This window comes from Paroedura picta, chromosome 14 (assembly GCF_049243985.1).
Source record: "Paroedura picta isolate Pp20150507F chromosome 14, Ppicta_v3.0, whole genome shotgun sequence".
Taxonomy (NCBI): Eukaryota; Metazoa; Chordata; class Lepidosauria; order Squamata; family Gekkonidae; genus Paroedura; species Paroedura picta.
The window spans coordinates 18,192,972-18,217,932 of NC_135382.1; the positions used below are offsets into that span (position 1 = coordinate 18,192,972).

A 24,961-nucleotide genomic window follows, 5' to 3' on the forward strand; every position below is an offset into this window, starting at 1 on the left:
TAAATATCAGGGCACAAAAAAACAGTTCTCCTCCTTCTTCCTCCTCCTTCTGCCCCAATGGTGAGTGAGGGGCATGTGCCCCACCCACAATCCTCCCAATATGTGACTAATAAGAGCCTTGTGAATATTTTCTCATTCATAGACAGTTTTGGGACAGGGTACGGTTTGGGTGTACCAAAGCTGGAAACCATGTGCATGGCCCAGTTCCGACAACATGGCCGCCATGCATATCAGGGTCATAACGTTCAACAACATTAGCCAGGCAACAGGCATGTCAGGCTGGTAATGTGTAAAATGAACTATGCTCTGCTAAAGAATAAAAATTATACTGAACTTTGCAAAAAGAAATGTCTACCACCTGGAACATGGGCACTTTCTGCTAGCTGGATGCAGTGCATGAGGGACAAAGTTATATTTGCAGTTGCCAACTCTAGATTTCCCATTCTTGGTCACTCTTTCAGTGAACCGCAGGATCTTATTTGCTACAAGCAAAGAACATCTTTCACCGTCTCCGTATACACGCACATACGCATGCAACAACTCCCCCTTCCCCATTTCAAAGGTTTGTCTGTCATGTACTAGAATTTAATACGACTTCCCCTCATTGTTCCTATCTTGCCATTAAGGCAACTGATTTTCCCGTTAGCGCCATTGTGTTAAGAATCGGGAGGAAACGGCGGCCACCTTTTATCTTTCCCCTTTAGCCAGCCGGCGTTCCGGGCTTATATAACCAGAACAAATAACCAACATGGGCCATTCCAGCATAGACTCATGAAGGCGACGAGGGGGTGATGCACCCGGGCAGGACAAGCCCGCCTGGCCATTAGGAAGCCTGATGCTTGATGGGCAGCTGAATTTTTGAAGAGAAGCAAAGGTATATGTATGATTGATTCAATTAAATGCATGTTTGTTAACATTGTAGCCAAGTGTTACTTGAGAAGCTGAAAGTAACTCAGAATCCTTTTGCTCCTAGGAATTCATAGCTGACATAATTGTCTTACTTCTTGGATCATTCTGACATGATTTTAATCCCCCCCCCCAACCATGAAGCTCATTGGGTAATTTTGAGTTAATTGCTCTTTCCTGAGTAACCTACCATGCAGGGCTGTTTTGAAGGTTAGATGGTGGAGGAGGGGGACTGTGTTGATCACCCTGGGGGCCTTGGAAGGAGGGCAGGATCAGACTAGAATAATGAGCCCATGTTTCTGGTGCAAAGGATTGCATGACTTCTGTATTTTGCTTTGAATCGGCTGAGCGAGATTCAGTGTGACCCAACAGGCTGTGTTTGGTGTGGTGAGGCTGGAGACCCAGGTGCAGCTTCCTGTGAGCCCCAGTGAATTTCTCCAGAAAGCTCTCTCACTCTGAGCATGCCTTATCCCAGTGTGTTGTCAAGAGCAGGGGTAGTCAACCTGTGGTCCTCCAGATGTCCATGGACTACAATTCCCATTAGCCCCTACCAGCAAATGCTGGGGATTGTAGTCCATGGGAATGCATGGGAAATGCATGGGAATTGTAGTCCATGAACATCTGGTCAAGAGGATAAACAGAGTCTCGCAGCTTGCCCTGGTTGGGTTCCAGAAGCGCCAACTGGCTCTGTCCTTAACTCTGATTCTTTCTTGGGATGGCATTTGGGCTGTTCTGTTAGACTGTGCCCTGCCCAGCGGTAGCTCCCACAATCCGTCCTGCAGAGTCATATCCATCACATTCCTTTGGGGCCAGCTAATTACTGCCTTCCTGAATCTCTACCCTCGCTAGAACTCTGAGCTGGACTGCCTTGGAAACCCATTTCCCACAGCTCCGGCAGTGCATCTGCAAAACCTCCATGAGTCATCACAAGACTGTGACCCAGGGTTTGGGTGCCGCTTTGGCGCTATTAGACGTGGCTAAGTGTAATTGCATTCTGCATTAGACGTGGTTAAGTGTAATTGCATTCTGCATTACGCATAGCTCTAAAAAATTGCCCTTGTTGAATTTGGTACAGCTATACTACAGTAAGGGAGCAAACCTGAGCAAGTCAACTGAGGAGTAAACCCTGTCTTATTCAATGGGAATAGGGGAGCAACCTTAAGATTGCAGCTGAAATAAATTCTTTCATTAATATAATTCATTTGCTGATATAATTGGACCGGAGTAAATTGGTGTCTGTGAACAGCTGGCCCATGAGGTCAAATGGTTCTTCAGGCTCTGTGCATGTGAATTGTGAAGGGGAAGCACTGCTAATCCATCACAGTATAATAAAACAAAAGTCCAGTAGGGCTTTAAAGATCAAGAGCCTTTAGTTCAGGGGTGGGCAAACTGTGGCCCTCCAGATGTCCATGGACTACAATTCCCATGAGCCCCTGCCAGCCGGAGGGCCACAGTTTGCCCATCCCTGCTTTAGTTCAATGCAAGCTTCCTTGAGTTTGTACATGGGCCCATGCACCATATGTGTCTGCATTTTAACAATTTAGGCTCTTGGGTCCAATATAGCAATTACTGACCTGAAGAGTTAAGATGTTATCACTGGGATTTTAATTCTCTACTCAGACATTCATAATCCATGCTGATTTTTAAATGCCTTATTCATTCATGGCTCTTCTTCTCGGTGAGAGAGGACACAGAGTAGTGGTTAGAATTCTCAATTAGGACCTGAACAGCCAGGTTGGAACACCTGCTTGGCCAGGGAACCCCAGTGGATGACTTATGGCTCAACCCAGTCTCTCTGCCTGACCACCTCCTATGGTTGCGACTGTGATAATAAGGTGGTGGAAGGGAGAACAGGGTGATAGGAAGAAAAAGGTGGGATGTAAATTTAAAAAATTAAACATGGCAATACAGCAAATTGATGGGTGAATGCAGGCAGCCATTTGGTAGGCAATAATTCTCTCTGGCATGCCTGAAGATTAGGGATGAGCACAAATTGAATTTTTGTGGTTCATTTTGGTTTATGATTCATGGGTGGACCACAAAGCCATATGAGTGAGGAGTTTGGTTTGCGATCTGACCCAGTTCGTATCAGTTTATGAACCATTGAGTTTACCCCTCTGCTTTCTGCTCCCCTCAGCTTTTTGCAGGGAGCAAAAAGCAGGGGTTTGCCATTTAAACCCCGTGGCTTTGCATGGGGAACTGAAAGCAGTGGTTTCAAATGGCTCTGAACCGTTTCAACCAAGCGGCTGGGCTGTTTCTCATGAACAGCAGAAGTTCTGTTCTTCACCAACCACCACAAACTGCACGATGATTTGGGGCAGTTCGTGGCAGTTCTTGTTCACAAACATCATGTTTTTTGTTTGTCAGCCAGTTTGTGCCCACCCTTAACTATATGCCATGTTAGTATCATGCTACAGAGTGACAGGGAAAATTGTACCTCTCTTCTGTACCTGATCAGAAATCTTGAGAAATCTTGAGAATCTTGAGTGGTTCAATTCTTGATGAAACATATGACCGGTTGACCACCAATTTGTTATTTAAGGTTTGTGATAAATTACCACTGGCAAAGCATTCACTCCAGGCATCCAGTTCTAGGTGGTTTGAATTCATTTCCCTGAGATCCTATAGAAAGCTTGAGTGCATCATGACCACTAAGGATTCTCTTGGCATTTTTCTTGCATCATAGGCATTGGGATAATACGTGATGCAGATAGTCACGTAAGGCATGCACAACTGTAGGTGTGGACAAATATCATATCAGGGGAATTGTTGCCATTGGTCCAGCAACTGTGCGATGCCTGGTTAATAGGTTGACTGCTTGCATCTTTCTATGTGTGTCATTCAAGGCACATGGACTCCAAATGTGTAAAATGTACCCTTAGTTTCCCAGGGTTTCCTAAGCTCCTAAAGACTGATGGAACAGATCAGAAGCAATAGCTGTCGCCATCACATGTACATGGCTGTTTATGCTTTGTGTGGTCATGGAAATGCAAAGATGTATATTTCCAGCAACTATTTCAAAATTTATATTTTTTAATGTGGGGATGCATACACCCAGGAGGGACCTGGGAATGACAGCTTATCTCCAGGTCTCCTGGAGACCATGGATGTGGATTCTGTGGAATTATGCCCCAAAGAGGTCCCTGTCCTCCCCAGGCTCTATCCTGAAATCTACAGGAGTTTTCTAGCCTGGATATGGCAACCTTACATTCCCAACTCCCCATTGATGGACGGCCTGGAAGTCCTTTAGAGCAGGGGTAGTCAACCTGTGGTCCTCCAGATGTCCATGGACTACAATTCCCATGAGCCCCTGCCAGCAGACGCTGTCAGGGGCTCATGGGAATTGTAGTACATGGACATCTGGAGGACCACAGGTTGACTATCCCTACTTTAGAGAGCAATTGTTTTGTGGGCAAAATCCACCAGAACGGTTGAGGTACTCCTAAACAAACACCCCAGCTATGTGGGATCAGTCATACGGCTAGGGGACAAAATGTCTTTATTATCCTGGCTGGCAGCATTGCCAACCTCCAGGTGGGCCCCGGAGATCTCCCAGAATAACTGCTGGTCTTCAGGCTGTCAGGATCAGTTCTCCTGGAGAAAACATGGCTGGGCGGGAGGGTGGGCTTGGCAAACACATTCTCATATTACACTGAATTGGGGAAACGGATTTTAAAGACAGAGGTAGGAAAGAGTTTATAAATGACCTTTTCATCTCTGAGCATCCATCAAGATGTTCAGATGTTAAAGACGGGAGGGGAGGGGAGGGATGTTAATGAGAAATTAAAAATAGACATGATCCTCTGAAATTTAAATTGTTTTTAGGACCTATTGAGTTCAGGGTGAAGGCATGAGACTGGTGCTTAATTACTCTGCTGTAATGAAAACACTTCATACCGGCTGGATCATGGCCAATGCATACGGATAAGATTGTCTTTTATTTCGCAAGGCAATTTGCAGTGTTCTCTGCGAGTTAAAGGATGTAGGACCTTCGCCTAACAATTTTGCTGTGGTTATTTCTTAGATGACAAGCTGCCACCTGTTTCTGGTGTTCTTTGCGCTGCCTGTCCTAACAGCAGGTAAGACGGCATGCCGGTTGTCATCCAGATGTTCTCATTCAAACCAACATCTGGATTTGTCTCTGGGCCACTGACAGTGCAGTGCTAAACAGAGTTTAAACCAGCATGGTGGTTTATGCATTATGAAGTCCCTGTTAATTTTCACTAGCAGAACAAATAGTGACTCCTTTGGGCACAGTGTGATGGAGTGGCTAAGAGTGGCAGCCTCTAATCTGGAGAGCTGGATTTGATTCCACATGCAGCCAGCTGGGTGACCTTGGGCCCCTCACAGCTCTCCAAGCTGTTCTCCCAGAGCAGTTCTCTCACAGTTCTCTCCCTGACCTCACAGGGTATCTGTTGTGGAGACAGAAAGGGGAGGCCTGCTCTGTGAGAACAGCCCTAAGAGAACTGTGACTAGTCCAAGGTCACCCAGCTAGCTGCATGTGGAGGAGGAGTGGGGAATCAAACCCAGCTCTCCAGATGAGAAGCCACCACTTGGGACTGGTTAAGAGCAGTGGCCGTGCCAGTTATCTGATTGTGTTGTCTGAACGCCTAAAGGCGGAGTTTGATTGCCCCACTATGCTGCTCCTGCCCCTGACCATAGTCTGAAACAGCCTTTCCCAACGTTTTTACAATTGAGAACCCCCTGAAACTTTCTTCAGGCTTCGAGAAACCCCAGAAGTGATGCAATCATGCAGAATATGGTTGGGAAGCACAGCTGTGGACATGCCCACCTGGGTCCCCTCCCTTTCCCACCCCCTCCAGACCCAACACTGTCCATTTTGGGTTGTTTAGGATGGCTAAAGAGTAGACTGAGACCACAGTCCCCTCCAGAACATATTCTAAAATAGCAGACCTTTGTGGCAATGTAATACTAATAAGTGGCAGGAAAATATAGAACAGTGATTATAGCTGTTTCACGTATAAAGGCCATTGAAAAAAAAACTTGCGTTTTCTAAAACAAGCTATACCGGATCTCGTTCTGGCAAATTGTTATATTGGATAAACTTCAGCCATAAACAACCAGCTTGGCTGGTTTCTTCGTTTCCCCTTGGATTGCCAGCTGGCTGATCTTCTTGTTTGCGTTGTGCTGTCGATGGGCATCAAATTATTTTCTTGCAGCTGGGAAAGAGGCTGCTCGGCCTTCCACGCACTGCAGTCTGTTCGGGGACGACCACGTCAAGACGTTTGATGAGTCTCTGTATGACTTTGCTGGGGACTGCAGCTACCTGCTAGCCGGAGACTGTCACAAGAGGTCCTTCTCCCTGTTGGGTGAGTTGGAGCTGGGTTTGGTTTGGTTAGTGCAGGGGTAGTGAAACTGCGGCCCTCCAGATGTCCATGGACTACAATTCCCAGGAGCCCCTGCCAGCATTCGCTGGCAGGGGCTCCTGGGAATTGTAGTCCATGGACATCTGGAGGGCCGCAGTTTGACTACCCCTGGGTTAGTGCCATGATGTCCGCCACACACGTAAAGGGTGCACCCAATGGATCGGAGCACCTGAAGCAGCCCGAGAGGTGATTTCCACTGGCTTTGTTATTATGGCAGGGATATAAGATTTTGCAAGTGCCCAGGCAACAAGAACCTCCTCTTGACAAATTGTCAGTGCCCTTCAAATTACTCCATGCACCCTCAAAGCCCCCAAATACTGCTACTGCCAGTAGGCCTTCACCACCAGCCATCAAAAACCACCCTGAAAGCATCTCCAGATGGCAAACCATATCGAGGTATGAAATATTGTTGTATGGCTTATCTACAGAGATGGCTGCAACATCCTAGGTATGAAGCTGCTTGTGAAGGAATTTGGCAGGCTTATCAAAATGCAAGAGTAGCCTGGAGTGTTGGGAAATCCAAGATCTGCATGACTGAGCAGAATATAATGAGTGTCCCGTAGGGGGTGTTGAAAGTAATGTGTATTTAGCATAGTTAGATCAGGAACTTCCTGGTATTTTTCAAACCATCTCCTCCAGTTTCCTGATTGACTCAGTGGGAGACTTCCTGCTCCTTTGAGCACACTTCCTCCCTGCTTGCCTCCAGAACAACAGACAGAATGCCTGCAGACAACAGTCAGAATTGTTAATTAGGTCTCTCCCCTCTTTATTCTATACGTAATTGTTTCTCTTCTTAATAGAACTATTATTTTAAGCAGTTTGGTTCTCCTCTTTGCATATTTAAATTCAACCCACATGGGGACTTCAGGAGCTGTCTCAACAACCAAGGCCTCTCTTTCAGCATTAACCCTTTCTTAACTTGCTTTGTAACTCATTACTAGAACAGCTTCATATCTCTGCAAGTGCAGTGTTTTAAAACCACAAAGCCCCTTTCTTTTTAACCCTTGGCACGACTCCAGCAGTTGAGGATTAGCAGTTTAACAGGTGCATAGGAACTTTTCTCACTGCGAAACACACAATTCTGAAAGTGCCTTTAACATTGTTAAACCATTCCATTAATAAACAGTCTGTAAGCTACAGTCTTGTGTTTTAAAACTCCGATGCATAATGAAACAAACTTAAGAAACCTGCAAAAGGCTCCTCCCAGGTACTTGTTTGTAACATTTTTATGTGTCAGGTGCTATTTATGGGTGCAACAACCCATTCATCCAGATGACGTTTATTTCTCTGATGTAAGCTTGTCAACTCCCAGGTGGGTTTTTAAAAAATTCTCCTGGAATTCCAACTGGTCTCCAGATTTCAGATCAATTCCCTGCATGAAACAATAGCTTTGTCAGGTAGACTTTATGACAATACGTCGTTGCTCAGCTCCCTCTCTTCTTCAAACTCTGCCCTCCCAGAGCTTCTAGAGGATTCTGGAACACTACAACAGCAGCGTGTTTCTCCAGTTTTTCCAGTCTGGTTCTTTTCCTGGTGTGGGATTTTTGTTTAAGAAGTCCCAGCAGGAGTAGACTGGGATGCTGAAACAACTCTGGAACAACCTGAGCCAAGCAGCCCAGGACCGTGGCATCTCTTTGGTGCTCCAAGGCATGCAAAGAGAATCTTTCTTCGGACCACCAGTGGTCCACCAGGAATGACCCTTGTAGACAGTCCACCTCTGAAGTGTTAGAATATGCAAGATATATATAGTGTGCGTGACTCAAGAGCATATGAGAGGGGCATATGATGGGGAGAATAGCTAGAATAGGAACGTCCTGATATTTTTCAAATTATCTCTGTCGGTATTCTGATTGACTCAGTGGGAGATTTCCTGTTCCTTTGAGCATATCTATTTTCTGCTTGCCTCCATAACAGACAGAACAGAACAGTTAGTTAGGACTCTCTCCTCCTTCTATGCTTATTTTTTTTCTTAATAAAACTATTTTTTTTCTTTAAGCAGTCTGATGCTTTGCCCCTCTTTGCAAATTTAAACTCTGCCAACAAAATTAAAATCTTGATGCTGTGGTTAGGCTAGGAAGCTGTTTAGGAAGTTGGCCTGAAATAGATACATTTTAAAGAAGTTGAGTGAGAAAGTCCCTCAATGTCTTGTTTCTCTGCAGGCGACTATCAGAACGGAAGAAGAAACAGCCTCTCTCTGTACCTTGGGGAATATTTTGATGTCCGCCTGTCTTTAGATGGCACTGTGACCCAGGGTGGCGAAAGGTAATCATTTCAGGGGTGGCATGGGCCAGAAGCTCAGGTGATGCGCTAGCTCACATGCCCAAAATGAGAGAATCTCTATTTTCCTTGCATCAGGATTTCCATTCCTTATGCCTCCCATGGGGTGTTCATAGAAATCGAGGCGGGCTACTACAAGCTGTCTAGTGAGGAGCATGGCTTTGTGGCCAAGGTGGACCTCGACGGGAACATCCAGATTGTCCTCGCAGGCAAGCTTTACAACAGGACCTGCGGGCTGTGCGGCAACTTCAACCGATTTGCAGAGGACGATTTTATGACGCAGGAAGGTAAGAACCTCAAAGTTGGTCCCGTGAAAGGCAAGCGGTACTTATTGGGCGTCCCTTCAGCAGCACAGGCTGAGAGGTTGATTTATCCACAGCAAACTCGACAAAGGGCCAAAACACACATTATGTGTGATGCAAGTTGGTTGCTGGGGCCCAGCAAGACTCTCTATGAGGGGGGAGGAAGGGTTCCAGGCATCCCTCCCGTGTTGTTTTTGCCAGCGGAAACAGTCCTGGGGGGGCCCTCCTTCCCTCTTTCAGCATTTGGAACAAACAGCCTCCCCCCCATGGGTTTTTCCACTGGCGAAAAGAACATGGGAAGGAAGCCTGGAGTCCTACTTTTAAGCCCTTCCTTCCCCCTCATAGCGTTTGGAGTCACACGGAATGGCGGTTTTTAGAGGTTAGTCCTCACATGTGAACATGTGACTGAGTCGGGTTGGGTACCGGTGGCGCAATTTACGCCATGTGTGAAGTGTGGGCTTGTCCTGAGGGAAGCCACCTAGCGTTCTGTTCCTTAGGGAGACGGCCAGAGGGCCTCTTGTATGCTAGCCCAGTAAAACTTGTAAGATGTAGATATAAATTGCCTTTAATGGCATAAAATCTCGGTGAACCTTGTAATGGTAGGAAGCTGCCTTATATGGAGTCCGATTATTGACCTGCCTCTATTATGGTTGAGGACAGAAAGGACGCTGAAATTCTGGCCTCCCTGCCCAAAACATTAGCCAAGCTTTCACCCCATTGACATTTGGGGAATTAGAGGCGGTTTTGAACTAATCTGATTGTTTAATATGTCTGTTATTGTTTTATATATGGTGTTATCAGCCCTGAACCTTTGGAGAAAATCAGATTTAATAATAATAACAATAACAATAATAGTAATAGTTTCATGTTCAAGAGAGTCATCCTAGTGAGGTGGTCAAGAGTGATGGCTTCTAGAGTCAGGGTTGATTCCCTGCTCCTCCACATGCAGCCAGCTGGGTGACCTTGGGCTTGTCACATCCCTGTTAGAGCTGTTCTCGCAGAGCAGTCCTGTCAGAGCTCTCTCAGCCCCACCTACCTCACAGGGTGTCTGTTGTGGGGAGAGGAAGGAAAGGCGATTGGAAGCTGCTTTGAGACTCCTTCGGGTAGAGAAAATCAGGGTATAAAAACCAACTTTTCTTCCTCTTCTTGCATCTTCTTTCTACTAGAAATCCTTTGAACTAGATATTCCAGGGACTTCCTTTGTACAAAGCATATATTCTCAATCTACAGTTGTAGTCTCTCCATAAGGAACCACCACTGAACCAGTCTTATGGTGTTTATGTTGCTAATTCGGAAGAACAAACAGAGGAGAGGAACATCTAATACAAATGAATATTCTGGCCAGATGTGAAGCAAGAGCACTTCTGGACAAGGCCTCAGTCCCAGCTCATGCAAGCCCAGCAGAGCTGCATGACTTTGGAGCAATTCTATGCAGCTCTGCTTTCATATTAAGCCCTATTTGATTCAATGAGCCTGACTCCCAGGAAAGGGGTTCTCAGTATCCCACCCATTCCTTGCTGAAATCCAAGATGTGAAATAAAAAGGCGCATTCAGATGTCACATGAGTAACCTGCAGGCATAGGGGAAAAGCAATGTCAAGGTTAAGAAGCCCCAGAGCATGAACAGAGCATGTACCGTTTACTGTATAATTGTTTACACTGTTTATTGTTACAACTACCTGTTATTAATATTATGGTATGGTTATTCATACGTTATTTATAGTTTTATGTATTGTTCATATGTTCCATGTAAACTGCCCTGAACCTCCGGGGAGGGCGGTATATAAATAAAATAAAATAAAATAAAATAAAATAAAATAAAATAAAATAAAATAAAATAAAATAAAATAAAATAAAATAAAATAAAATAAAATAAAATAAAATAAAATAAAATAAAATAAAATAAAATAAAATAAAATAAAATAAAATAAAATAAAATAAAATAAAATAAAATAAAATAAAATAAAATAAAATAAAATAAAATAAAATAAAATAAAATAGAATGAATGAATAAATGAATAAGGTAATGTAATAATTCTTAGCAGTTTAAAAACTGTAGGTTTAGCAGCCCTAAGCGGTAGCTTGCGCATGAAGCCGGCCCTGCAGATGTTATGGCCCAGCGGCAAAGAATTTAATGTGCAGAAAGATGAACGGAAGGCCTTTTCAGGCTCCAGCGCTCTTCCCTCTGTAACTTCTGCCAAAGCGTGGCTAAAGAACTGGGACGGAGCCATCGTGTTCAGAGCCAGATGCCAAAGGTCTTTTTTCATTGTTTCGGGCTGACCTTGTTCTCGCTTTGGTGTTGACTCACGGTACCTGAAAAACATCCTTCCTTTGAAAACACCCACTCAGTTCATTCCAGTGGAGTGGGAAATCTGCAAAGATTCAACAATGGGTAAGAGACTGCATGTTACTCCTGCTGGGCAGAGCTTGTGCTCCTTGGAAAAAGGGGGAGCGTGTCTAGCTTAGCCCTGAAAGAAGCCCCCGGCTCTCTGCTTTTCCAAAGCTAAACAGCAATCTAGAGGGTCCATGCTGCCCCTGGGTAATGTTCATTCCGTCTGCATTTCTCTCATGTGCAAAGCATCTGGATGTGGCAGGGCTCGCGGAAGGAAATGGGGTGTGCTTGTTGGTAGAGTTTAAACGTGCAAAAGAGGAGCCAAGTACCAGCTGCTTGAAGAATAAATAGCTTTATTGAGAAGAGAAACAACTATGTTAAGAGACAGAGGAGAGATGGTAGTAACAGTCTAACTGACTGACCGTTTTCTTGAGGCAAGCAGGGAGGAAGTGTATTCAAAGGAGCAGGAAGTCTCCACCGGAGCCAATCAAGACACAGGAGGAGAACATTTGGAAAATGCCAGGAAGCTCCTATTTCTCCCAGGGTTCTTTCAGCCTCATCTTCCTCACAGGGTGTCTGTTGTGGGGAGAGGAAATGCAAGGTGAATGTAAGCCGCTTTGAGACTCCTTCGGGTAGAGAAAAGCAGCAGACAAGAACCAACTCTTCTTCTTCTTCTTCTTCTTCTTCTTCTTCTTCTTCTTCTTCTTCTTCTTCTTCTTCTTCTTCTTCTTCTTCAGTAGTAATATCAGGGCTCTCTCAGCCTCACCTCCCTCTCAGAGTCGCTGTTGTGGGGAGAAGAAAGGGAAGGCAATTGTAAGCCACTTTGAGACTCCTTCTCGTAGAGAAAAGCGGTATATAAGAACCAACTCTTCCCCCTCCTCCTTCTAAACATACATCTCCAATGCCCTCTGTAGGGTTTTTTTCACATGCTGTTGAATCTTGCACCCTACAGATCTTGTATAGTCCAGCAGTACTTTTCAAAGGTGGAAAGGCAGCACGGAAATGTTTTGAATAAATATGTACAAACACACAACCCTGCAGGTAGATGCCTCTATGGTTTGTGGTTTGGCAACGAAGCCACCAGGAATAACCCATGCCCTCCCCATGCAGCCTCACAGGAGACCAGCCCAAGACAGAGGGGAGATGACACAAGACTGGTCTGCATGGGTCAAATAAGAATTCCCACCTAATCCTTGCCACATGGGGGTTCCATCTCTGAGTCTCCGGAAGCTGAAGAAGTTGTCTACCCAAGCCCGACGTTTGAGCAACGCGGGGTCTACTTGCATCGTGAAACTCCAAAGTTATGAAAATAATCTAAATCCTGTGAAAACCATGCCTCATTCCAAACATAGCAAAATGTTGCCAATAGAGTTGCAAAATAAAGGTCGAGGGTGGAAACCAGAACTCCTGCCCTGATAAGGCTTGGAAGGTCAGCCTCTCTTGAGTCTGGATCCAGCTGGAACTCACTCAGTACTCTGAAGGTCCTGGAATGCCCCAAGGGCGGGGCTAGGAAGCGGGTGTGATCTGACCCCTCCGACTGGTGGGAGAAACAGAGCAAGCTCTGGTCAACCCCCTAGTCTTCTGTTTTGTCTGGCATGTGACTTCAGCTTTCGGGCTCTTTTTCCAGTCTACCCAGGATAAGAACCTCAAGGGGGGCCCTGGTAAAGGTGCCCCTGGAGATTGACTTATCCTACGGCGTGTGTGTTGTGTATCTAGGAAATCCTACGATTGTAGGATTGTCTGGCAAAAGATGTTTGGAGGTGGTTTGCTGTTGCCTGCCTCCCAATCATGACCCTTGTTTTCCCTGGGGGGTCTCCCATTCAAATACTATCAAGTCTGACCCTGCTTAGCTTCCCAGATATGACTGATTGGGTTTGCATGGGATATCCAGGTCAGGGCTACCCCGAGGGATTCACACATGAACACATGACTTTGGGGGTGGAGCCTGCAGAGGGCAGAGTTTGGAGAGGGGAGACAATTCAATAGGGTATAATGTCACATAGTCCAACATCTGAGCAACCATTTTTTTTCCAGGGGAACTGGTCACTGTTGCATGGAGATGAGCTGTAATTCTGGTCCCATCTGGAGACTGGCATCCTAGTTTTCAAGCATGCACACTTCTCTAACAGGAGAGGAAACAGAACGAATCTTGCCAGATAACCTGTTTCCTGGGAATTCCAGCAAGGCAGTCATTCTTAGGGAACCATGGGATATAGAGAGAGCCAGTAGAAGAGCCAGTTTGGTGTAGTGGTTAGGAGTGTGGACTTCTAATCTGGCATGCCGGGTTCGATTCTGCGCTCCCCCACATGCAGCCAGCTGGGTGACCTTGGGCTGGCCACGGCACTGATAAAAAAGTTGTGACTGAGCAGCGATATCAGGGTTTTCACAGTCCCACCCACCTCACAGGGTGTCTGTTGTGGGGAGAGGAAAGGGGAGATGAATGTAAGCCACTTTGAGACTCCTTCGGGTAGAGAAAAGCGGCATATAAGAGCCAACTCTTCTTCTTCTTCAGTAATATCAGGGCTCTCTCAGCCTCATCTCCCTGACAGGGTGTCTGTTGTGGGGAGAGGAAAGGGAAGGCGACTGTAAGCCGCTTTGAGCCTCCTTCGGGTAGAGAAAAGTGACATATAAGAGTCAACTCTTCTTCTTCTTCTATAGAAAATAAGCTTACAAAAGAGTTATGTTTCAGCATTATAGTTGGACCCGGATCCTTCTGGGGACTTCAGAGGATTGCTAGGTCTGGGATCAGAAGTACTTGGAGATTTTGGAGGTGGATCCTGAGAAAGGTAGGTCTTAGGGAAGGCAGGGTATACTGCTAAGTCCACTTTCCAATACTAATTCCAATGCTCATAAATATCCAAGATATGATTTCAATTTTTTTCTAGGCAAACTGATCTCTGTCTCCTGGATCAACCACAATCCTGGGAGATCTCCAGCTGCCACCCGCAGATTGGCAACCCTAGTCCTTCCCCAGAGATGACCTATTGTCCTAGAAGGGAGATTCTTTTGTTTTAGGGTTCTCAGATTAAGGTAAAGTTTATTGGGCTACTGGATTCATGGACTTCCCTCCTTCCCCCCGTCCTTGCAGGCACTTTGGAGGAGAACAGCTACAATTTTGCTAACTCCTGGGCCATGCGCAGAGGAGAAGAGAGATGCCAGAGAGCAACCCCCCCGAGTCACATCTGCAACATTTCCTCCGAGCTGGCTGATAAGGTTGGTGCAGTAAGAACAATACCGAATGGCAAAAGAGGGGACAGCGACAAGAAGACAACCACATTACAACCAACAGAGTAAACATTGCAGACCAGGGGTAGTCAAACTGCGACCCTCCAGATGTCCATGGACTACAATTCCCATGAGCCCCTGCTAGTGGCAGGGGCTCATGGGAATTGTAGTCCATGGACATTTGGAGGGCCGCAGTTTGACTACCCCTGCATCCTATTAAGGAAACAGCAATCATTGTTAAACAACTTCGGCAACAGTATTAGAAATGTTTATGCCATCAAAACCCCTTCCCCAGAAGGACATGGGGCAACAGAACTTGGGTTAAGCGAAGGTTTTCAGAAATCCAGAAAATCCTTTACCGGTATGTAAAACTGGCATAATAATACAATGAGGATAAAAAGACGTCAAGGTCAAAGTTTAATAGAATGACAGAATGAAGACAAAGAACCTCAAGGAAAATAGTTAATATAGACGTCTGCTTTTAAAATTGGATATTTACTGCAGAAGATCCAGGGATGTCCGGTGCTTGTTTTCCTCCTGATCTGGCTTCAGTGACTTTAGAAGCCACCTGCCACACAGGAAATAAGCATGCGAAGCATCTTTGTCATTGGGATAAAGTGTTGGGGAGAGAGCTTTGCCTGATAGGATTGCCACGGGATGGGGAGTAGGGTTGCCACTTCCAGGTTGGGAAACTATTGGAGATTTGGGGATGTAGCCTGGGGAAGACAAGGATTTCAGTGGGGTGCAATGCCAGAGACTCCACCCTCCAAAGTACCTACTTTCTTCAGGGGAATGGACTTCTGCAGTCTGGAGAGGAGCTATAAATTCAGGGTATCTCTAGGTCTCATCTGGCATTGCTGTCACTTGAACGATTCCACTATGCAGAACAAGATATAGAGAAAAACCCCTAACTGTTTCCTTTCAAAGAAATGACAGAAACACTTGCTTCTCTAGGCAACCAATCTGTGGCTGGACGATTCCTCTCTCCCACTGCGTTTATAGTTTTTTATCAGGGTGTCCTTGGAGGTGTGCATTTAATTTTTTTTAGGCAAGTGTGGCCTTCAGCCTAGATTCCCTGTAACACCACCTAACAATGGAGATAATGATCTTGTTGCTAGAAAGCAGAGATTTGTGACACGGTTTGTTTCCTGTCTTTTGATCTTGCTGATGACTGTTGCCTCCACTTTTATTTTGGGTTTCACACTCCTCGTAGGGCCATCCTTGCAGGCCTTCTGGCGTAATGAGAAGATCGACTTGTGTTCCGGGGCCCTTGAAATCCGTTCTTCATAAGGAGTCTGGAAAAATTGCTATTTCTGTTGATGTCTGGATTGATTTAGCTGGAGTTACCATGTCTTATTGATAACTTTTAGAACAGTCTTAAGTATTTAAAAATAGAAAGGCAGGATCTCTTTCTCTCTCTCTCTCTCCCCTAAATAAATAGTGAAGGGGCACAAGGAATAACTGGAAAGAATATATTATTAGGTAGGTTTGCTAATCTCCAGGAGGGGCATGATTCCCGGAATACAGAGATCAGTTTCCCTGAAGAAAATAGCTGCTCTGGAGAATGAAATCTATGGTGTAGTACTAGGGATGCCTGCCTTCAGGTGGGACCTGGCGTTGCCCCAGAATTATAGCTTATCTCCAGAGTACAGAGATCAGTTCTGCTGGAGAAAATGGCTGCTTTGAAGGAGGGATTCTATGGCATTGTACCTAACTGTGGTCCCCGTCCTTCCCAGGTTCTATCTCCAAATTTTCAGGAGTTTCGCAGCCTGGATCTGGCAGCCCTGATCTCCCATCCCCTGGGGGGACCTGGCAACCCTATGGTGTACCTTGAGGAGCTCCCTAACCTCCCCAAGCCCTGTCTTCCTTAGGTTTCACCACTATTCTCCAGGAATTTCTCAACCTGGCCAAGGCAACCATATTTTAGGAAATTCTCTCCCCACATATACTTCTCTCTTTGCCCCATAACGGTAGACCCTTTGCTACTGTGAGTTGGTGCAGTGGCTAAGAGTGCTGGCTTCTAATCTGGTGAGGCGGGTTTGGTTCTCCACTCTTCCTCCACATGCAGCCAGCTGGGTGACCCTGGGCTTGTCACAGCCATGATAGTGCTCTTCTGACCGAGAAGTCCTGTCAGAAACAATTTCAGCTCCACCTCCCTCACAGGGTGTCTGTCGTGGGGAGAGGAAAGGGAAGGTGAGCCACTTTGGGACTCCTTTGGGTAGAGAAAAGCAGCATATAAGAACCAACTCTTCTTCATGTTCGGTAATATCAGGGCTCTCTCAGCCTCACCTCCCTCACAGGGTGTCTGTCGTGGGGAGAGGAAAGGGAAGGCGAGCCACTTGGAGACTCCTGATAGAAAAAAGTGTTGTATAAAAACCAACTCCTCTTCTAGATAATACACTTTCAGTGCACTTTAAAGGTAGATTATCCTATTCTGCACAGGAAAATCCAGCTGCAAAAGCATTATCCAACATGTGTATCATAGGCTGAAGTCTCTAAAGCTGCCGTAAACAACCCCCTCTTCCGCACCTCTTCCTTTGACGTAATTGAACACGGCTACCATATCACCCCTTGGCTGCCTGTTCTCCAAGCTGCGCATACCCAACTCTCCTCATAAGACATGATGGATTCAAACCCCTCCGCCAGCCTAGTCACCCTTCTCCCAACAACTTGCCAATATCCTTCCAGCTTGTCAATATCCTTCCCGAACTGCAACACCCAGAAATGGACTCGAGGATGCCACGGAGTCCACCCCCCAAAGCCTTCCCGTCCTCCATGGGAACTGCTCCCTGTAGTCTAGAGCTCAGTTTTAATTCTAGGGAAACTGCAAGCCCCACCTTAAGGCTGGAAAATTTAGCCCAGAATTGGGCTGGATCCAAAAGCAAGAAAAATGACAAAAAGACCACTGCGACAGCCATGTCTGTGCTGAGGACTTTGCACTACAGCTGTTTTTGACAAAGGGGCCCTTTTTTCCTCCCATAGGACCGGGGGGGGGGAGGAGGAGGGGAACGGGGACCGAAGCCTCTGTGTTGTGTGGATTCATGAGACTGGCAGCCTTTCTCAAACGCCACTCTCACATATTCTCTCTGAAGGCAGAACATTGTGCTATTAATAGCAGTCCAGCAATGCTAGCGCTTGTTGAAGAATTTTGATCTTTTCCATCAAGAGAACAGCTTTCTTTGTTTGCTGGATGCTGCCCCTGGAATGCCAAGTCCTCCCTCTTGTGGCCCCTTGCAGGGTGCTGTGGTCGCCTGTCGGGAGCAAGGAACAATAGCTGCGGCTGAGTCTGTCTTTTGCGTGTTCTGCGGCCGCAGAGGCTGCCTTGCACTTTCTGCTCTTCTCAGCCCACTCTTTCGTGCTTTGTCTGAGAAGGACTTTACGGTCACGTTCCGTAGTGTAGCCTTGCAATGCCTTAATCTGGTCGAGGTGTTTAAGGTCGGGTGGAGGGTTTTTGTCACCGTCCGCAAGGTGTGCCCACCGCCTCCAGAGACTACGCTCCTGACGGCTCAGCCCAAAGCAAGTCCCTGCAATATTGCTGCAGGCCATGGCTTGGCTGGTAACCAGAGTCAAAATCACACCGAGCTGGGGGAGATAGGGCCCATTCTGCACATCTTAGATCGGGGTAGTCAAACTGCGGCCCTCCAGATGTCCATGGACTACAATTCCCAGGAGCCCCTGCCAGCAAATGCTGGCAGGGGCTCCTGGGAATTGTAGTCCATGGACATCTGGAGGGCCGCAGTTTGACTACCCCTGTCTTAGATAATGCGCCTTCAGTGCACTTTAGAAGTAGATTTTCCTGTTCTGCACTGGAAAATCCAGCTGCCAAAGCACACTGAAAATGCATTATCTTGTATGTGCAGAATGGGCCTAGGAAGGGCCATCCAGTCCAGCCCCCACCTTCTCAGGGACTTACACATCACACACACCTGACAAGTGCTCATCCAGTCTCCTCCTGAAAACCTCCACAAAGGAGACTCCGCCAGCCTCCAAAGCAGCATATTCCAACTACGGACAGCCCTCACCATCAGAAAAATGCTTTCTGATATTTAAGTGGAACCTCCTTTCTCGTAATGTGAACCCCTTGCTTAATCCTTGTCTCTAAAGCTGCAGTGAACAAGTTGGCCCCCTCTTCAACACGTCTACCTTTTATGTAGTTGTGAGGATGCCAACTGTCTTTGATGCCTTGCTTGCAGCAGCCTGGGCACTGCTCAGTGTGGTGTTTGAAGCAGTCACTGTTCAAAGAACTGGCCCCGCAGACCAGTGCAGTGCAGTGGGACAGAGTCTTGATCAGTGGTGCAGTGCAGTGCAGGAGGCAGAGAGCTAGATATGCCAATCCCCAGGTATTGCCCAGCCCAGAGCTCGCAGCTGTTTTTATTGTCCTGTGGAGCATCCTGGCTGTATCTCAGAATGACCACGACAATTAAACCTTAGCCAATAAAAAAATCAGGTTTACCTGGTTGAGAACTCCTGCAGTGATTATTCCCATGTATGAAAGGGCCCACAGCTCTGTGACACACAATTCATTCGCATTTTCCTTTTCACATTCATTTCAGCCCCTGAAAATGCATCCTGCGACTATTTTATGGGACGGAATGGCTTATCAGACTGCCCTTTCTCTCAGTGAGGGCTTTACAGCCAGGGCTTCACAATGCTGCCCCTACCTGCCCCTCAAACACTGGCTTAGAGCTATGAGCAGGTTTCCTAGCAAGATTTTGTTATGTTGAAAAGGTTCCCATCAAAAGCGAGTCTGTTTTTCTTCTGCGGTCTGGTCCTCTTCTCTTCCTGTTCAGACGGGATGATGATGATGATGCTCTTGTCTGTCGTGTCTATGATTACGGATGAGAAACGGCTAATAACACAGAGCCAGCTAATGAAATTACAGGCTTCACGGTCAGGTTGGCAGCCAGAGTTGTTTGCCATCAATTAACATCTGGTTTTTGTCTGCAAAAGTCTAGTCTGCAGCTCCTGTGGATTTTAGACAAAGAGGACTAAGATGAGGGGCTTGTGAAATATGTGATCTGATTATTTTTTTAATGCAATGCCATTTTGCCATATGCAAGAATTCTCTCTCCTTTCTTTATCAGTCTCTCATGTGCTATTTATTTATTTTATGCATTTATTCGTTTCTTAGATTTTCAGACTGGCGTCCCAGTGAGCCAGCTCAGGGTGATGTACGAAGTTGCATATAAAATATAAAAGTCAGAACAATATTTTTATATTTGTCGTTAGCCACCCTGAGTTCGCTGGACCAAAAGTTGGCCTATAAATGTGACTAATAATAACATTAATTTGAAATATATAACAAACAGGATTTGGAAGACTCTGCCCTGAATGTGGACTGAATCTATGTGGATAAATCTAACTTACCATTTCTTGGAATAGGCTCTTAGGGATATTTATTTACTGCCCTCGATATCACGCTTCTATGACTGGGCAAAACTCTGCTATGCTAACTAGATATCCCAATGTTTTCAGGGTGTCATAGAGCGCTGCCAGCTCTTTAGGACTTCTGTGGTGTTTTCCAAATGCCACCATCTGGTGGATCCTGAGAAATTTGTGGCCCTCTGTGAAGAAGACATGTGCACGTGTGCCCAGGAGAGGACCTGCCATTGCCCGGTTTTTCTAGAGTATGCCAGGAACTGTGCTCAGCAAGGTGTGATCCTGGAAGGCTGGCCAGCAGAGAGTGGATGCCGTAAGTTTTTAAGGGTTGGGTTCTAAACTGAGTTGGGCAGAGGGGGGAAGAATGAGGCATTGATTGAGCTTCTCGTAGAATCATAGAGTTGGAAGGGACCTCCTGGATCATCTAGTCCAGGGGTAGTCAAACTGCGGCCCTCCAGATGTCCATGGACTACAATTCCCAGGAGCACCCTGCCAGCATTCGCTGGCAGGGGCTCCTGGGAATTGTAGTCCATGGACATCTGGAGGGCCGCAGTTTGACTACCCCTGATCTAGTCCAACCCTCTGCACTATGCAGGACACTCACATCCCTATCGCTCATCTACTGTAACCTGCCACCCCCTTGAGCCTTCACAGAATCAGCCCCTCCGTCAGATGGCTATCCAGCCTCTGTTTAAAAATGTCCAAAGATGGAGAACCCACCACCTCCCGAGGAAGCCTGATCCACCGAGAAACTGCTCTAACTGTCAGGAACTTCTTCCGGATGTTTAGATGGAATTTCTTTTGAATTAATTTCATCCCATTCGTTCTGGTCTGTCCCTCTGGGGCAAGAGAGAACAATTCTGCTCCATCCTCCATATAGTGCCCTTTTAAATACTTGAAGATGGTTATCAGATCCCCTCTCAGTCGACTCCTCTCCAGGCTAAACAAACCAAGCCCCCCCGCAACCTTTCTTCTGGTACTGAACTGAAAACAAACAATGGCTATGATTCTCTGCAGCAGCCTCTCTCAGCTTTTTATACCATTGGGAAGCCCCTAAAACATTATTCAGGCGCCAAGAAACCCCAGAAGCAATGTGATCACATAGAATATGGTTGGGCAGCAGAACTGTGTACCTGCCCACCTGAAGCCCCTCCTCTTCCCACCCTATTCAGGCTCATCATTGGCCATTTTGGGAGGGAGGCGAGTCAACATGGTCACATATGACTGTATCACACTAAAATGTTTAACAAGTTTTTAAAATATGCTTATGGTTGTCGTTTGGCTGTACAATAAACTTGATTCTGAAGATTTAAAAATATATAAGAATAATTAACTCCCACCCTTCTGGGAAACCCTTCCAGGGCTGTCGAGAAAACCCAGGCTGTTGAGAAAGCCTGTTGTACTAGCATAGAATAGATGTGTTGCATTTCCACCACTTCTCTAGGTAACTATCACTAAGGTAGCCAGTGTTAGCTTTGGGAATTACTGGAGGTTTGGAGATGTTTACTGGTTTATTGTATTTCACCAGAGACAATGTGAAAAAAAATGCTTTTTTATACCACTCCTGCAATTTCAAAGCTGAACCATACAAGAACCTTCCTAATCCAAATGATTACGGGGGGGAAAGCCATTTTATTTATAAGGAGTGATATAAACCTCCAATAATTATTCATGACAAACCAACGTAGCGCATTAGACACCACTGTTCTCACCTTAATAGTGTTCATCCCTAGGATATTCAAAAGCAGACGCAGCTTTAAAAACAGCAGCAGAAGAAACAGCAACAAATTGTTCTTGCTCTTCTAAGTCTTATAGATACTGAACAGTCCACAGTAACTTTCAGAATGAAACACTCTGAGTAATTTATTGTTGCTTTTCCTTTTCCTTATCAGTTATTGAATTATCGGAGATTTATATCACTCCTTATAAATAGAACGGTTTTGTTTGGATTAGGAATACTCATGTATGTTTCAACTTTAAAGGACTGGTGTAAAAAAAATTTCCCCTCTCAGTGTCTTCTGTTGTGTGTATAATCTTGGACGCAGCCAGGCAAGGGACCTTGGGAGGTGTTTTGCCATTTTCCTGCCTCTGCGTCATGGCTGCCAGCGTTCCTTGGAGGATCTATCACCCAAATCCTTGGAGGTCTCCCTTCCAATTACTAGACAGGGTTGGCCCTGCTTAGCTTCTGAGTTCTAGGCAGAAGCTAAGCTAAGTTTGGAGGCAGTGCCTGGGGAAGGAATTGCTTGAGGAGGATGGAGCTCAGTGGGACTGTGATGCTATACAGTTTGCCCTCCATATCTGCCATTCCCCCCCCCTGGAGAAATTGGTCTCTGTAGTCTGGAGATCCACTGTAATTCCAGGAGAACTTTAGGCCTCACATGGAGGCTGGTAATCAGGGTTGCCAGCTACACATTGGCAGCAGGATATCCCCCCCTGCCCCCTGCACCCCCTGCCAGCCACCACTCAGCTGGGCAGTGAGAGGAAAATGGGCGAAATGGGGAGGCACATATTTGGCATTCCCAATGTGTCACTTTTGGTGGAGCCCAGAAATAAACATAAAGCATAAGAGGACTCTTGCGGGATCAGACCAAGAAAATCTTTGCCCTTCACGTGCCGATTATTCTAGCATTGTCACTGGCTGTTCCAAGTGCACTTTCCCTTGAAGATTTCATTTTCTTTTTTACAGCATCATGTTTGGTTCCATTCTAAGTGATCTGTGGCTGTAGAACCACACATTGCAGACCCCTGCTAAAGACTGCCAGGCAAGAGGATACTCTAGTGATATCCCACCTGGATAGTTCTCCTCTTGAGATCTTGTTGTTAGAAATAATAATAAAAGTGACCCCCCCAATATATCATAAGAGAGGGTTTGACCTCATATGCTCTTCCTCCTTCCATCAAATTATTTGTGTCTCAAAATCATGCAACTGTTTCAGGGCCAAGATGTCCCGCTGGCTTGGAATACAAGGAATGTACTTCTCCCTGTGCCAGAACCTGCCAAAGCTTGAACATCAATGCAGGGTGTCAAGAAAAATGCGTCGATGGCTGCAGCTGCCCGGGTAATTTATTTGCAGATTTGTTTCCTGAGCGAATCAGTAGCACCTCCTCCTCCTTTGCTTAAAGAAGTAAAACAGTGTCTGTTTTCAAATGTTTGCATGTATTTCTCTCTCTTCTCTGCTCCCCTTTTCTGCATCCCAGAACAAGTCAGTTTCTATACTGCCTGCATGTGTGTTTCTTTTTTTTTATCAAAGGGCTACTTATTTAATACAAAGGGAGAAAAACGGGATATCTGAGTTCCAGCACAGCTGGGGACATGCCAATTCTTTCCTTTTGCTCGCGACTTTTAGGGTGCTTCTGAATTATCTCTAAGTGGGATGACTTCAGCTGTAGGGAAAAGACAGGGAGGAAGATGCTTGGGGGGATTTTTTGCTAGAGGGGAGCAATATAGTCGATCCCTTTCAACCTGTTCTACGGAATTAGCTCACTGATGCTTGTATGTCAGAACTAAAGCAAAATGCGGTTTGCTTGGGCAGTGTTTTCAAATGCTGTGAAAGTTGGACAGAGAATTTGTGTGTGTTTTTATTCTGGGATTTTAATTGGGGGTTTTAGGGGATTTTTACCCAGTTGTTGTAACCCGCCACGAGTTGTCAGGGAGTGGCGGGGTATAAATCGAATAAATAAGAATAAGAATAAGAAAGCTGACAGGGAGACAGTCAGTAGATTTTGTTGAAATGTGGTTTGGAGGAGACTTTTACAGAAACTATGGACCACCAAAAATACAAATAAGTGGGTCTATATTGAAATCAAGCTTGATTTTCCCCTAGAAGCTCTAATGATTAGACTGAAGCTATCATACCTTGGTCACATAATGAGAAGAAAAGATTCACTGGAAAATACAATAAGGTTAGGAAAAAGTTGAAGGCAGAAGGAAAAGAGGAAGACCCAGCATGAGATGGATAGGCTGAATAAAGAAAACCATAATTACAGGACATTTCAATAACATCCATTCTGAGGGTCACCATAAATAGGAAGCAAAATGATGGCACTTAACACACACAGACACTTATGTTCAGAAATCCTTTTCATGCCTGTTTCTCTGCTGTGGAACACTCACATGTCTATCCAAGAGCCTCAGTGCATGCTGGGCATATTTTCAGAGGCATACCTTGCTCAGGTAGCAATCAGGCCTGTTGGTCAACCTGAGGGAAAGAGTGGACAGAAAAACACACCAATCACTCTATGGCCGTGTATATTGGAGAAAAAGATATAAATATGGCTTTTCAGAGGGGAAAAAAGGCCGTTATGAAATGTCACTTGAAGAAACCGTTGATAACCGGTCCAGTGGTTGAGTTGCCAGCACTTCTCCTGTTCCTTTAACAGCTGATAAATCGTGGAAATTCAGAAAATTAAAGTGCTTCCTGCTCTATAGATATACAGAAAACACACACACACATATTATGAGCAGTAAAAACCCCTAAAAGTAGAAAAAGATATACACAAAAATGAAGTATCAGTTTAAGGGGATAATATTAATTGCTATTAAAAGCTACAAACTTTGCAGGGCTGACCCAGAGAACACTGACTGAATCTACCTGCAGAAGGAACTCCAGAGCTGAAATGACAGCAGATAAGGTTGCCAAGTACCTCCTGGCCCCCAGTGGAGGGATGGGGGGTGGGGTAGGTTGCCATAACCAGATTCAGAAATTCCTGGAGATTGAGTCTGGGGAGGACAGGGGACACATTGCCATAGGGTTCATGTTCCACATTCTCCATTTCTGCAGAGGAACTGAGCTCTGTCATCTGGAGATGAGCTTTAATTCTGGGAGATCCCCAGGTCCCACCTGGAGGTTGGCATCCTAGGGGCAGAGGAAGGGGCCTTCTGTGGAAGCCACACATTTGATCTTTGAGGGGAAGGGAGGCGAGAGCAGCACTAGAAAAAGGTCATGGGTTGGTGTGTTTTTCTATGCACTCTTTCCCTCAGGTTGACCAACAGGCCTGATTGCTACCTGAGCAAGGTACCCCTCTGAAAATATGCCCAGCATGCACTGGGGCTCTTGGGTAGACATGTGAGTGTTCCACAGCAGAGAAACAAGCATGGAAATTCCTTGAGATTTGGGAGTTTGGAGTCTTGTGGAGCAAAATACAACCAAAGTT

General features: G+C 45.8%; 1 protein-coding gene across 1 annotated transcript in view; it reads left to right on the forward strand.

Moving 5' to 3' along the window:
• Positions 1 to 668: 668 nt before the first annotated feature.
• The window catches only part of VWF (von Willebrand factor), a 149,986-nt gene continuing 125,693 nt past the window's right edge, over positions 669 to 24,961 (forward strand). Inside the window, exons 1-8 of the mRNA XM_077309827.1 lie at positions 669 to 874; positions 4,931 to 4,985; positions 6,087 to 6,236; positions 8,453 to 8,555; positions 8,649 to 8,857; positions 14,292 to 14,416; positions 19,904 to 20,120; positions 22,744 to 22,866. Coding sequence (XP_077165942.1) covers positions 4,931 to 4,985; positions 6,087 to 6,236; positions 8,453 to 8,555; positions 8,649 to 8,857; positions 14,292 to 14,416; positions 19,904 to 20,120; positions 22,744 to 22,866 — 982 coding nt within the window. The 5' untranslated portion in view covers positions 669 to 874. The remainder of the gene's footprint in view (positions 875 to 4,930; positions 4,986 to 6,086; positions 6,237 to 8,452; positions 8,556 to 8,648; positions 8,858 to 14,291; positions 14,417 to 19,903; positions 20,121 to 22,743; positions 22,867 to 24,961) is intronic.